This window comes from Solanum verrucosum, unplaced genomic scaffold, assembly GCF_900185275.1.
Source record: "Solanum verrucosum unplaced genomic scaffold, falcon-dt-bn FXZP01000039.1, whole genome shotgun sequence".
Taxonomy (NCBI): Eukaryota; Viridiplantae; Streptophyta; class Magnoliopsida; order Solanales; family Solanaceae; genus Solanum; species Solanum verrucosum.
In genome coordinates, this window is record NW_026020242.1 from 1,296,684 (window position 1) to 1,311,958 (window position 15,275).

Below are 15,275 nucleotides of genomic sequence, written 5' to 3' on the forward strand. Positions count from 1 at the left end.
CTAGGTGTGGGATCCGGCAGCATTTCTTCAGGACTCTTTTGGTGCTTCTTACCCTTTCGGGACTTCTTTCCACCATCCGGACGGATGTTGGTGGTGCTAGCAGCGTTTATGTCCCCTTCGGTTGCCATTCCCTTAGTATCGAACCTTGCTTTGATACCACAATGTCACGGACTTAGAGTGATGGCTAAGAATCCGTGCGGCCCTTGACGGTTTACTCACTAATCTTTCAAGATCTTGTAAACTCAAGGAAGCCTTTTAGGGCTTGGGTTGCTAAGAGAATGCTTAAGGAAAGTTTTGGAAAGAACAAAGAGAGCTTTTTGAAGAAGGCTTTATATTGAGCTTTGGAAGATTGCTTACAACTTGCTTGGTGCCTTTGCAAATGGTGGCACCTCTATTTATACTACTCTCCAAGGACTAAAGTGCAATTAATATTTACATGAGAGGTCCCTCAAATATTTACACTTTGACCCCTATCTAGAGAATTCTACATTTCTCTAAGGTTTTCTTGAAATATCTAAGGGTTTCTAGCCTATTCTAGAAACCTCCATGCCTTCTTCGCTGCAAGAGTTGCCTATGTTGGTGGCGGGACATGACATAGGGTACTTTATTTTATATGACTGATGTTGGGATTTCTACTCTACTTTGTTGTTGATTTTTCTGACTATGTCCTTGTTGGGCTTGTTTTGGATTTGTGTGGCCTTGTCGGGCCTTGATTTTATGTATGTGATATGCTTTTGTTGAGAATGTGTGAAATTAGTCATTTTGTTTTGTTTCTTGTTATTTATTTTGATTTAGGACTTTTTTGTTTTTACTTGATATGGAGATGTTGAGTTCATGCCCAATGATAGATAGAGTGATGACTTTCTTAGGGGCAATTCATCATTTGGTTGTGAGTATATTGATGATATGTTTGTGTGGTGAAGTCTGACTAGTCATACATGGTGAAATCTAAGTAGCCATATGAAGTCTGGTGATAGATTGATTGACATATTTCTTAAGGGTAAAACATCATCTTTTTGGGAGGATGTGACTTGGCTGGTACTTGCAATATAGTCGTGCACTGTGAAAAAATTGACCATACCCTTCGATTGAAGACAATAGTTCCCAAGGTGAGGATGCAACACCACATAAACTTGTAACATCTAAAATAACGTGTACATTGGATGAGCCATTTGAAGTGTTTCACATCAACAATCATTCAGATTATTTATTAACATATTTAATTACTAATAGACTAATCAAAGTTAAACCAATACATGTGTCCTTGACCGCATGACAATTCTACCTTTTTGCCGGCGAAGAACATGACCTGCACCATTGGACCCAGTTTATTACGTATAGTGATTAAACCTTGATTATTAATAGGGTTTATGTTGCTAGTGTAAAAAAAAAAAAAAAAACTTCATGATTGCGACTATAAGATAATTTGCATTTTAAGTAAATGTAGCTAGGTCCTCAAAACCATCAAATTGGATCTAAACACATAAAATTTAGGGACGGATTGATGCTGGGATGATGACGAAAACCAAAACCAAAACCAACATAACATGTTAATCGTTGAATACAACTTCATTAAAACACAACACGGTTTGATTTAGTGATAGGAACCCATGGACTACCATTTTATGTGTGCAGCACTAAAATGTGCCTTCTTTAGTTGGAGTGACAAATTGTTACCAGCCTTTCCCTGCTTAAGTTCCACATCAGCTAATTATAGATAGAACTCTTCCCCTAAGCTTTTCAAGTCTCTGCATAAAAGAAAAATACTAGTTTGAAAAAATGCAGCTGATATGTAATACCCTGACCTGATGCCAGCATACGTACCAAGCCAGATATCTTTGCCCATCTTTCAGCAGAAGCACCCGCGTCTTTTAGATGAGAACAATCTGAATGATCATATTTTAAATAGTACGTTGAATTTTCGGTTGCTTCAGCTACCCAGAGGTTATTAACATTATCTCTTGCTCTCTTGATGACATTGCAAAAACAAACCTGCAAAAACTTCATTATTTCAGCTGGGTGCAAATAAGAGAAACACCAGACTTCATCGACATTTGGTTTTACTTTACAGTACAACCCTTTAAATTCATTAATCAGGAATACCGTGGGAGCCTCAATGACATAATTTTCAGGATGGAATACATGCAAAGACCATAAGAGAAAAATTGACAGCTTATAAAATTTGCAGTACTAAGACCCCAGCCCCAGATGCCTTTCAGCAACACACCTATTTGTTAGAGTTGAAGTTAATGGCATATCAACATATCCTGTATGGCTGAATAGAAGAGGATTTTTCTGAAGGAACAATAAGTAGCTTCCAGAAAATCAGAGGTTCGGTAATGGTGGCTATGAGGAAAATCACATACTGCTAGTAGTTTAATCCGTACTCACCGTAGATTCTACAAGGTTGGAGTTTATTGGAGCAAATGAATCTATGCATGGTGAGGTGAAACTGATGGCCATCAAGGTTTCTAATTCGTCATCAGAATCCAACATAGCTTTGGATCCATCAGCCACAAATACCCACTGCTTTGTTTGATGAGCTTCTGTATACAGCTGCCCCACAAAAACAACCACTGCAGCAATATCAAACTCCCTGAGTGAAACCAAGCAACAAAATAAGTAAAAAAGAAGTTTCTCGCTTCGGGAGCACAAGTATTGACTTTAAGATATTCCCACCAAGACCGACCTGGAAATAGGAACTTCACCCAATTTACTCAATGAAATTGATTGGCGAGGACAGAAAGAGCTCCTGCAGGATCAGGTATCAGATGTATAAATTTGTGCAGTAAAAGAATGAAAATAGCAGATACTTACTCAAAATGTTCAACTGCCAGAGGAGACAAAGGCAGCCATTTGGATGTGGACCCTTTTGTTTGCAAGTAAAGGGTGCTAGAGTCTGAGCTTATCGGTGTAAGCCCTGTAACAGAAAAAGCTTGACCCTCTGCAAGCCCACAGTGCTATACAACAAATCAGTTAGAGATGATATAAGTACAAATTTGAGAAACATATTGGCATAATGAAAGGATACAAGGTTAAAGAAAAATATCTCAGTGCAAAATCAGATAACCAAAAGGACATTAAACCCCAATTTCATACCTGTTTCTCAGTAGGATTCCATATTGTAATTAAGCCTTCCTTTGGACAGCACTTCAATGGTGTACGTTTGCTAGTCAATCCAACAACTCTAACTCGCATAAACGGAGTGACGTCTCTTTCAGCAAGTCCAGCAGTTTCCAAAGCTTTTTCAAGAGATTTTTGCAGGTCAGACTGCCTGAATGCCTGAAAATGACAAAAAGGGGATCATGACTAGCCTCCTACGGCTAAAGCGGGTGGAAATGAACGTACCTCCAACTTCGCTTGATAGGATGAAAATAAATTCAACTGCTCTGAAGTCATCTCTGCCATCAGAAGTTCTGGTTCTGCAGCTCTCTCAAGTATCCTTAAAATCCTTGCCCCTTCTTTACTTTCATAGTCGCTTCCGATGTATGCATCTCTCTTTTCTCTTTGAGATTCTGAGACTACTCCCTCCAAAATGCTACTACGTCTACATTGACACAACTCACAAATATAGGTTATATCAGTACATATCCAGATATTCATAGATAAAATGTATCAACTAGTATTGAAACGGCACTGCATGAAAGTTGAAGTTGTATTAGAAAATACGTCAAATCCCCATACTAAGGTCTGAACCGTTCAAAGTGTATAGTTCGACCCCAACCCGGGTGATTTTGGCCGTGCCTAGGTGTATAGGTCAAGGTTTGACTGTGGGGAATATGTTGGATGTGAATTAAGGTCACAGGGGAACTCTAGCACAAAGTTAAGTTGGGGGCTTATTGACAAGCTAAGTTTCTGCATTAGCTTGGCCAAGGTCCATCTTCAAACAACTATATCTCCCTATATTAGCTTTCCAGACCCGGTATAGCCACTTTGAGTTTTTGGTAATGTCATTTGGCTTGACCAACACTCCAGCAGATTTTATGAACCTTATGAATAGGGTCTTCAAGCCTTTCCTCGACATGTTCGTAATTATGTTTCATAGATGACATCTTGGAGTATTTGCAATGCGAAGGGGAGCATGCAGATCATCTCTGAGTAGTGATGCAGACACTAAGGCACCAGCAGTTGTATGTGAAGTTCTCTAAATGTGAGTTTTTGTTGAACACTGGTGTTTCTGGGCCGTGTAATTCTGACCAGTGTATCGTAGTCAATTTTCAAAAGATTGAGACCGTGAAAAACTGGTCAAGGCCCACAACCCCTATGGAGATTCGGAGTTTCTTGGGCTTGGCAAGTTACTATCAGAGGTTTGTTGAAGGTTATCTTCTATTTCTCCACCGTCGACTAAATTGACTCAAAAGACGACTAAGTTCCAATGATCACAGGCTTGGCAGAAGAGCTTTTAGGAGTTGAAAAACAAATTGACTTCAACAAACCATAGATCGTCGGTTGAGGGATAGGCCAGAACATTAGCCTTATGAACTTTTAGGAAGTCTGTTTTTTTATTTTGAAGCTACTGCTAACTGACTGCATTACTGCAATCTGCCTACATTTTAAAAAAAAGAAAATCAATCCTTCTATATTTATTCTGCCCTGCTTAATTTAGTTTTGTACTAATTAATATAGTATTTGCTAATATATGTTATTGCTATTGAGATTTTGGATATTTATATATGCAAAATAAATATTTTAAGTATTTGGTATTAATTGACGCCTCAATCCAAAAAGGCGAGCGGCAACGCCACGAGGCGAGGCAGACCCTTGTTGCCTTTCGCCGTCCAAAAACACTGTGCCTAACTAAGACATTGATGTTATAGAGAACTTATCCTATGAATGACCCCAGTTAAGGTGTTATGGAGGAATTATAATGTTGAAGAGGCTGCATGGGAGGCTGAACAAGCCACGAATTCAAAATATTTGCATCTAGTTTAAGGTCTTGAAGAAAGAGCTTAAGGTAGAATTCCTTTTCCAATACTCTATACTCATACTTAAATGTTTTATCACTGATGCTTACATATTCGAAGTCATATTTATGTTCTAAGTCTTTATACCTTCCATGATTCATGCTTATGAATTCTTTTCCGTGGCATATCCCGTCACTGATGGCAATGATAGAGTGAGTATTTGGTAAGGAAGGTAAGTTATGCGAAATAAAATCCTTTTCATGTTTTCTAAGGCTAAGAAAATCCCATCACTTTTCCTTTTTATGTTGGATCCTCTCATATTTTCCCTCTTCCTTGCATTCATTTAACAACTATTTTCCTCTGACTGCTCTGTTCTTTTTCCTAATAAACATGAAAAAAAATTAGTGACTTGTTTGATGTTGTTCTCTAAGCTCAGTGCGAGTTATTTTCTTTTTGTCCTTTGCCTGACGAAAAAGGAGATACTATCCCAATGTCTTAACTTTATTTTCATGCCTCATAACAGATCCAGTATTCAATATGCTCAGAAGGATTGAATCACTATCTTAAAGCAAAGGTCAAATATTTTGATTAGTAAAATATATTCAAGTGATGGTTTCTAGGCCTTCTCATGCAATTTGTGTCTGTTACAGTTACCAAAATAATGGTAATAATACTAGTTGATGTAGAGCATGACTCAAACCAATTTGTGTTTTCCATTTTAAAAACTAATCTGCTATCCTATTCTAGATAGCTATTCTAATTAATAGATCGATACAGATGTCTGACCCACTGGAAATTTGATAGAAAATCACACATAATAGCAGGAAGTAAGGATCACTTTACAGAAAAAACCAGTGTGCCACTTTTACTTATGTTGGAGCAAAGAAATCATATTTATTGAATAAATCAAACGTGGACTTAAGAGTGATCCATAAGATTATTGCCATAATGTTACTAAACTAGTATCAGATGCACTGTGGTCTATGATGGGGTTGGGGCACATTTCTTGACGTATCACAGGATTCAAATGAGGAAAAAGCAAGAAGCTGGTAAAGCAAATTGCAAGAAGCTGGCAGGAGGACACAAAGGTGAGAGTGAGTTTATTACCAAAAGATATTCAAGGATGCATGTAATAGCATCAAACAGTGACCGAGGACAAATACACATTTTGGGTGGATATACTGGATGATTATAAAATGATACAACTCAAATGGACCACCTGAAGTAAGGGGTATAAGGGATAAAGGTTTTGTGGGAAGCACTGAGCTATTAAATTGTTCAAAAGCTAACTAGCATTTGCTTGATGCAAAAAGGCACAGTGAGCAAAACTCATGATAGCTTTTTTCATCCAGAGTGAGGCAAAGATTGACTGCATCACTTAAGTTACTTCTTTTTGCATCTAGGTGATAGTTTCTACCAATTGAAGAAAATGTGACAGATATTTTCAAATTAAAAGAGAAGAAGTTAAAGCAATTCTAAAAATGAACCCATAATGCAGATACCAAAAGAAAGACAGAGAGAAATCTTTTTGCAAGTTTGCAGTCAAAAAAAACAAATAGTTATTTCTTTGGTATCACCTTTCAGTAAAATACTGCATCTCTTTATCTTCCATCCGTTCAGATCTTACAACGAACCCCCGATTACTTAACCTGGATGTCATAGATTGTCATCAGAATCAAAACTATTTTTTCTTCCCCAACAACTTTCAATTACCTTTCCCTGAAGAGAACAGGATATATCCTTGAAATTACAACCAATGTTAGTGGAACAGCACCTCCACCATCCTTGATTGACATAAATGATAATGGAATACCACCACCTTTACCTAACAATGTTTACATGAAGCAAGACAGGACAAACGGAAACAGAAAAAATTATAATGGCATAGCCAGGATATTACTGCAAGTAATCAGTTTTTGGTATTACTAATACTTACAGAAGCCCAAACGAGATGCCCAATGAGCTCTATATGTCCCATTTATATGCAGCAGTAAACTAGTCGTCCCTGACACCTGAAATTAATGCAGACCTTTAAAAATGCCAATAGAAACTGGAAAAGCCCTTGAAAGCAACAATATTTATTATCTAGAAGCTGCTAAAGGCAACAACCTCAAGAGGTGAAACAGGACCTGTCCAGCCACACAATCCAGCTCCCCAGATCTATAAATGACAAGATAAGCTGTGAGAAATATGAAATTCTGAAAACCCCCAACTCAAAGAATAGACTATAACTATTAATTTAATGTGGTACCCTAAGCTTTTGACCAACAAACAGCTTTCCAGCAGCCAACTTCTTGGATAGTTGTATATCTAAGACAGCAATTATTGAATACCTATAAAACAAACAAATTCTGCATGATCAGGAAATCCAATTTATAACACAGTGATAAACATTAATATTTTTCTTACCACCCATCGGTCAGTTCAACTTTTGCACAAGTTCCATTCTCGGTCGTGCTAGATAGTGAAGATTGAGGTCCAACTGGCGAGACACAAATTGAATAGATATTGGAAACACAGAGTACCATCATAGAAGAAGGTGGGACGTCTCCTTCTAAAATTCTCTTAACTGCAGATCGATGACCATGATTTACTTCTCTTTCATATCTGTCCAAAGGATGAATTGATGTTTTTATTGTACCTGCAAGATCCAAGAGGAAATGCACAAACTGGCTGAATTACAGATACCTGTATTTTAATTCTTCAAGTACATTGCATATTGTCAGAAGTTTCCCAGAAAATTTGCCACTGTAACACCTCTCATAAGATGCAAGTTTCCAAACAATCCACTTATAGTGATTTGTAATCCACCTATTGGAATGATGAAGAATATTTGTAAGCATGTCGCATCAAAGAACAATTTAAAAGGAAGATAAACTTTTATTAGACATCAACCATATTAAACGATAGAATTGTCTTGATCTGCTCAGCAGACAAGTACACCCATGATTATAAGTTTATAACTATATAGATCAATAAGTGGATCTAAGAGAAAGTAGCATATAAAAGTGCCAGGATATCTCAACAATGTCAGAACTGTACGCAAAAGTTATCAGCAAATCGTTTTGTAGTCTTCAACACAAGCTGCCAGACACACCCAGATGCATAATTCAATGGGTACTATTACCAACAACTATGCATACTGCTACAAGCAACAATTCTTTAGTGCAGCACTTGGAACTAATTGGTTCCATCTGATAATTCATACCGTACACCCATGATTATAGCTTTATAGATCAATCCGTGGATCTAAGGGAATGTAGAAAATACAAGTTCCTGTAACTCTCAACAATGTCAGAACAGAATGTGAAATCTATAGCCAAATAATTTCGTAGCTTCAACAAAAGCTCCCAGACACACATGCATGATTCAATGGGTACTATTACCAATATCTATTCATATTGCTACAAGAGGTCAACAATCATTTAATGCAACACTTGAACCAAATTGGTTGCTTCTAGTAATGTAGCTACTCCAACAGCAGCTATTCTGACAGCCAACAAATTTTTCTTAACGTTCTTGCAGAGAGGTATAAAAAATTACTTTTTAGAAACATATTGCATGGAAGCTCCTGAATGAGACAGCATCTCCAAAAAAGACTCTACTCCAATGCAACCTGAGCAAGATTTATCATTGAGCACATAAGTCTCAGCAGTAACTGGATTCATCCTTCTCACGTCATCTGGCAAACTCTCTAGCTGAATCTCCACAGAATATAAGAAGTATCAGCTATCAAAAGCAAAGTCATCAATCAAAGGAAATAAATTATTCTGGTCCATTCACACCTTGCTCAGGATTGATGGGGGCTTTCCAAGATACTCCTTCATATACAATCGTGCCACATGGAATGGATATCGAACTGAAACCTTTCCTTTTTGAGAGGGTGATTTTGGTGCTAAATCTGAGAACCCTAGTTAAATGATATCAAACCTATCAAAAATGATTTAAGACAAGCCATAAGGAGTCTATTTACAAACTTCAAATATACCATTAGCAGCACCGGAATCGTTTCTTTTGAGAGAGTTGACGATGCTAGTGCTTCGAGGCTTCTTGAATGGAGAAACAAAACTTCCCCCGGGTTTCCTCTTCCGACCAACGTTCTGGTTTCTATCTGCAAATCCTCCTCCAATACTATTTGAGATATCCACCAAAGGGCCCCTGGAAGGCCGTTCTAGCAATTTAGGTTTTGAAGCGATGTCATTTTCTCTAAGGTTCGTAGCTGCTGAGTTCTTATTGAAAGGCTCTCCATTCTGTGGAATACTATGGTCCAGCCTACTAGTGCGTTCTTTTGCCACAGCATCAAATTCCTTTATCAAGTTACTTGCTGGAACGAGATTCTCTGTTTTAATCGAAGACTTCTTATGATACAAAGTTGATCTCAGTGGCGATGTAAAAATGCTTGAGGACCCACAACCTTTCGCTGCCGATAAGAGGGAAACAGGAGTATCAGAGTTCAATTCTTTGGTGGAGACCTGATCAACAGATTTTTGGTCTTTTGAAAAAGAAAGCAATGGATCAGCCACATCCTTTTCATCAACAAGACAACCCAGCTCTAGATCTCCAAGCAGACTCTTTGCGCGTTTCAATGCCTCACAGGAAACTGTTATTGATCTACCACCAGCAGTATGAAACTTTATTGGAGGAGGTTTATCTGCACAATGCATAAAATCTGCTACTAACTCCTCTGCTGGACAAACTGAGGAGTTAAATTTAACATCAAACGGAGACAATGAAGCTGCTGAAACATTAGTAGACCCTGTGCTAGCAACGCCCTCTACTTCCAGAATAGGAAATGAATTCCGAAAACCAAAGAGCTCATCTGAAGTTGTATTTTTCTTTCCAGAACCTGGAAATGTTTCATGGTCACCATTTTCTTCCAAGCCCAACAACGCTTTGGCCCTATTAAGACCTGTAGAAGATATATTGACTGGTTTACCGGAGGCTGTCTGGAACAACGAGTTGGACATGCTAAATTGTTTGTTCAAGCTAGAAAGGGAAAAGGATTGTGGAGCATTAAGGGCTTTTCCTGAGCCTTTCTGGAACACGGCTTCCTGAACATCTTGTCTTCCAGTTCCTATGCCTGCACAATAATTTGGTAATGCATATCCATAAAGTCAAGAAACTTGGATATGGACTCACATACTCCACTGTATCTCTAAAATTGACAAATCTAAAGGAAACAGTGTTACACAGAATAATGCAAGATTGAATTTTCAATTAATTTTAGGTCAAATACTGATTCTAAGTTCTGGGTCTTATTTTAAAAAAAAACAAGTCCCCAGAAAATGAGAAGAAGATTAAAATTTTGACATAATAGATTATATTATTATGGAGGATAAAATGTGACACCTGTGTCCAAAATCGGCTTGTCTTCATCACCAAGGATGGAAAGAGCTGCTGATATGGAAGAATGTTTCACTGACACAGGTTTCCCTGATCCAGTTCGAAAAATTGGAAATTGTGTAGAAGTTGAATCAGTGTTCCCTGCTAATCTCGAACTTCCTGCATTTCAAAGCCATTAATTTAATGCTATGGCATGCAAATATTGAAGAAAACAAACAAGTACCGTGACGCAAGAGATCGGGCATGGATTGGAGCTGCTGGGGAGCTAGGGTTAAGCTCGGTTCAGTAAGAGACTCTCCATCCGAGACTTTCCATCGGAAATCATTCACCGAGACAGAGTACAACTGCCACGTCGACATCTTCCGGCAATTTGTGTGGGAAATGTTCTCAATTTTTTTTATTAAAGCGGGAAAATTTGGTTTCTCTTATAAGATATACCCGCGCCAACTAAATTAAGGATCATGGGCTGGGCTGGGCTGAGTAACAAGCTACAAACTCCAAAAAAAAAAAAAAAAAAAGCCATTTCAGCATTCGAATGAACTAGAAGACAATCCGTTTACAATTTTTTGTATTCAAATATTTGATGGAGATTGAAAATATTAATTTCTGAGAAATTTGAATGATCAAAACTATTAAATACATATTTAAGAGACAATTTTGGACCTACACTCAAATATAAGATATTACTCGGAACTTTTAAATGAGTATGTAATCATTTAAAATTTATTAAATATAAATTTATAAAATGATTTAAATTATATTAAATTCATGATATATTTGTTCAAATAAATATTGTGTATTAATATAAGGAAAAACTATCCATCTAGACATAATTTACTACCCTATATACATATTTTATCTCTACTTTAAAAATATTACATAGAATACTACTTTTTAATAAATGTATCATATATTTTAAAAAGTTAAATAAGATACACAATCTCTTTAAAAAATAGTACTGAATAATTATCTTAAATATATGGTATCCTTAATTAGTGGACATTAATAATTCAATTTAATTTTATCTCTTTTCAACGTTTGTATCTCATTCCCACTATCCCACGTATCCCACCATTACCCCTGCTTCCTTAACCCGTTTCCCCCAATTCACAAAACAAGTTTGTATCTCATTCCCACTCCCACACGTATCCCACCATTACCCCTTCTTCATTAACAGTTCAATATACTTTTTGCATGTACAAGATTCATATCCACTGCATAATCAACATTAGTTGAAGTGGCAAAGTAAGATTTTATATAGTTATTCATATTGTATATTTGTTTTCAACCCTATCATGTATCTTAAGCAATATTTTGAACTTTTTTAGCCGATTGATTTTGGGATTTTTACATTGTTTGAGTTTGTTATTTCTCCATTCCATTCCAAAAATATGTATCTCGAATACGTATTGATAAGGAAATACATCTAATTATGTGTAGCTAAATATGAAATGTATCTGAAACGCATGAATTTAGGAACAATTTAGAGTATCTGTCGTATCATTAATCCAAAAAAATAATAATTCAAAATTAATACCCAAGAAAAAATAGATGCATGCATACTTAATAAGATACATTGATAAAAACTAGATACATATAAACTAGATACATATAATCACATCTCAATTATGTGTTAGATACATCAATAATGTGTCAAAAACATAAGTCTCCACTTATTGAAACTCTAATACTAATCAAAGCTCATATTACAGAGAAAAAAAAAATAGAACATTATTAAGTAGCTGAAATAAGTGCAAAAGGATCCAAAAACAAATTGGACCAAATGGAAACCAAAAAGAAAATAAGCTAAAACAAAAACAAAAGAAAGAAGAAAGTAAAAAGTTTAGATACACATCAAGATAAATCTGCAGAAATGAAAAAAATGATCCCATCTTCGTCCACCGGACTTTTCTCTCCTTGTTGGTTCCTTTCAATCACATAAATTCGAAAATGAATATCATCAGCACTGAGCCTAACTCTGAGATTCAAGAATGTCTCTTCTAGCATTTGAGATTAAGAAAAGATCAAGATTGATCCCATGGTAGTCCACGATTTTCAAACTTGTTGCCAGGGAGATGAAGTTTTCAATTAGAAAACTCTTGTGGTTTTAGAATTTCGTTACTTTAGGAAGATTTGTTAAAATTGATATGTTAATGAATGTGCAAATCAGTTAGAATTATTAATTAAGCCTAAATTACTCCTTTATTTAAGGAAGTAGGTTACGCACATTTAATTCAAAATTATTAAAATATGTATCTCTTTAATTCAAACTGTCGGATACATGTATCTCGCGAGTAATGATATATGTATCCAACAGAAAAAAATATGGTATAGGATGTAGTTACCGAAACTATCTTGAATTCTAGTAATTAGGCCCTAAACTAGTGAAATTTATGTAGTTTACCCATAATATAAATGGATTAATTGTTTAAGTCCAATAAATATGAATTTAATTAAAATCTAAATTCATTTATTAGGGCTAAAAATGATGAGCCCACTTTGTTAAGCCCAAAACCATTTCATTGTAGAGCCTCATTCTGGTGTCAAGTGTCAAATGACATGGGATGTCAAGTAAATGAAAGAGGTCAATATGATAAGTCATGTCACCTAAATCTAATTAGCTAGAGAAAGCCTGCTCTTATCTCTACTCCTCTGTCATGTCACTTAAATCTTATTGGTCGGGAGAAAGTTTATTCTCATCATCACTCCTCTATTCTACCTATAAATTAAATAGGGGTCCTCATAATTGAGGAGCACAAACACATTATAATTTTAGCGCTTCACTAGTCAAAAATAGTATAGTATAAAGATCTTTTCCACAAGGATTTACACAAATAATAATTCAATCAAATCTCCATGAGGACTAAATTATTTCGAATGATTAGATCATTGAAAGGAATAGTCCCATGAAGTTGCTTCATCATCTAAGGACTTACCAAAAACACTTGTCAAGCTTTTCTCATTTCATCTTTTGAGGAAAAGGCAATGCGGACATGAATTTAGAATCAACTTCTAGTTCTGACTTCTCATTTCCTTTATGAATTTCACTGGACTCCCCTACTACTTTTTGACTTCCTTGTGTCTCATCTTGTCTCTTTGTAGCTTCACAAGCTTTGCTTTTGCAAATATCATTGAACATTTTTCCACTTTGCAAAGTCACAGCCTTCAGCTCCTTAGAGTTCTTCACTGTGTCACTTGGAAGAGTTCTAGGTGGTCTCTGGGATATCTGATTAGCAATCTTTCCAACCTACTTTTCTAAATTTTGGATAGAAACACTTTGAATTTCAAACATCTTATCAATTTTTATGATGAATGTCTTCATTAGATCTTCCAAACTTGATTGATTGCCTTGTTATCTTTGTTGATTTTGGTACCCCTGAGGTGCTTGACCTTGACCTCTAGAATTATTTTGCTGTCATGCATTCAAACTACCATTTGATGAACTCCATCAAAATCCAGGATGTTTCTGACCCATAAAATTAAAGTTGGTGCATCTATAATAGTTTACACTATTATAATTACCAATTGCATTCACCTCTTCTTCTATAGCTTTCCCTAGCTAACATTCATGAGTCGTATGTCCATTCCCACAAAAATCACATATAGTCGGTGGTGTCATTTGAGCTCGAGCAATAGTCCACTGTTTCACATCTTTATCAATAGTTATGATCTGGACCTGCAATGTAGTGTAAGTTGATAACGCTCAACTATACTTCTTCCGATTAAAAGTGTAGGCGGTTGCTAATCAAGTACAAATCCAACAATGGGTTGGGGTCGATCCCACATGAAGTGATACGATAAAGAATTCAAGTACGAAGTAAAGAAGTGCTCTAATCTTTTGTTGAAGTAAAAGACTACGCAACATAAACTAAATCAATGAGTTTTGATGATGAATATCAAATGGGTGATTTAGTAACCAATTTTCAACAAAGGTAATTAACACGGGAATTGAACAATTAGAAAGAGGACCTTAGGAGTGTGAGCAATCAAATACTAGTTTCGCTTAATAGGTAGTTATTAATTGATTTAAGTTGTTGAATCTCAATGGGTAGGATATGTTTTGAATATAATAGTTATCTCTCGATCAACTATCATGTTTCGAGTGAATTCTCTCGAACCTCAACAAGCTTAACAATACAAGCAACCCAATTTCTTAATTAAACCCACTTTCTCAAGCTGGGTTGTAAAGATGAAAATCAATTCAACTATCAATCATTCATTCTACTCTAAGCATCTTTCTCAAGCAAGTATAGAGAGCTAAGCTAGAACCGAATTTGCAACTTCAGTTCATCAATGAAAACATGAATAAATAATTGAACCCATTTCAAAATAACATTAAATTTAGCAATTAACAATAACCATAAGCTAATTTATGTATCCGATTATATGATCACACCCCTAAGGGAAGGGGTTTTAGCCAAACATAGCAAAAAGTAAGAAATCATTACCAAAAAGATTATCCATCCAAATTGTTAACCATCTGCAATGCTCAATGCCAAAATTAAGACTAGAATCCTAGAACCTCAAATTCAAGATCCAAATCCTCTCCAAGAGTGTTCAATAATGTAAAAATATGTAAAAACCTCTCAAAACTAGGCAATACACTATGTGGGACCTCCTTTTCTCTTCTTTTTTTTAAAAAAGAATTTATATCTTTCCAAAAACTTCCCAAAATCTCAGCATGGAGTCCAATCGGCGATATTAGATAGGATTGCCGAACAACTCGGCGATCCGCCAAAGTGCAGGTCTTCTCACCTTGAAGCTTGACTCTTGTGTGCAATTGTTTTGGAAGATTTGATGAGCTGGATCGTTGTCGCCATTCCATTCAACGCATCGCTGAAGTGTATTTTCATTCGCCGAGTTGACTTGATCCATGGGCTACTGCTGAAAGATTTGACGAGCTGAAGGCTCACTCGGCGAGTCGCCAAATGGCTTTTTTTAGCTCCAGCTTCTCTTTTCTTCACCTTTCCCAACTTTTTCGCTCATTTTCGCATCGTAATGTCCTTGTCTTGTTCTTAAGCCTTCATT

General features: G+C 36.2%; 1 protein-coding gene across 1 annotated transcript; it reads right to left on the minus strand.

Moving 5' to 3' along the window:
• Positions 1–1,429: 1,429 nt before the first annotated feature.
• Positions 1,430–10,606, minus strand: LOC125832894 (protein BREAST CANCER SUSCEPTIBILITY 2 homolog B-like). The gene is made up of 19 exons (XM_049512076.1): positions 10,471–10,606; positions 10,254–10,406; positions 8,893–9,984; positions 8,690–8,814; positions 8,448–8,602; positions 7,593–7,715; positions 7,314–7,511; positions 7,156–7,237; positions 7,014–7,064; positions 6,841–6,916; positions 6,618–6,729; positions 6,482–6,553; positions 3,349–3,547; positions 3,100–3,282; positions 2,818–2,960; positions 2,690–2,752; positions 2,392–2,596; positions 1,825–1,992; positions 1,430–1,748 (listed from the first exon to the last, which is right to left on the minus strand). The coding sequence occupies exons 1-19, from the start codon at positions 10,604–10,606 to the stop codon at positions 1,704–1,706; spliced, it is 3,381 nt and encodes a 1,126-aa protein (XP_049368033.1). The 3' UTR covers positions 1,430–1,703.
• Positions 10,607–15,275: the final 4,669 nt, after the last annotated feature.

What these genes read in the sequence shown, in the direction of transcription:
- LOC125832894 (XM_049512076.1), bottom strand. Translation starts at nt 10,606, where the DNA reads ATGTCGACGTGGCAGTTGTACTCTGTCTCGGTGAATGATTTCCGATGG. An exon ending in CTTGAAGAATTAAAATACAG is followed by an intron (nt 7,512 to 7,592) that starts GTATCTGTAATT and finishes TCCTTTGGACAG; the next exon opens with ATATGAAAGAGAAGTAAATC. An exon ending in TTGTTGGTCAAAAGCTTAGG is followed by an intron (nt 7,065 to 7,155) that starts GTACCACATTAA and finishes TGTCATTTATAG; the next exon opens with ATCTGGGGAGCTGGATTGTG.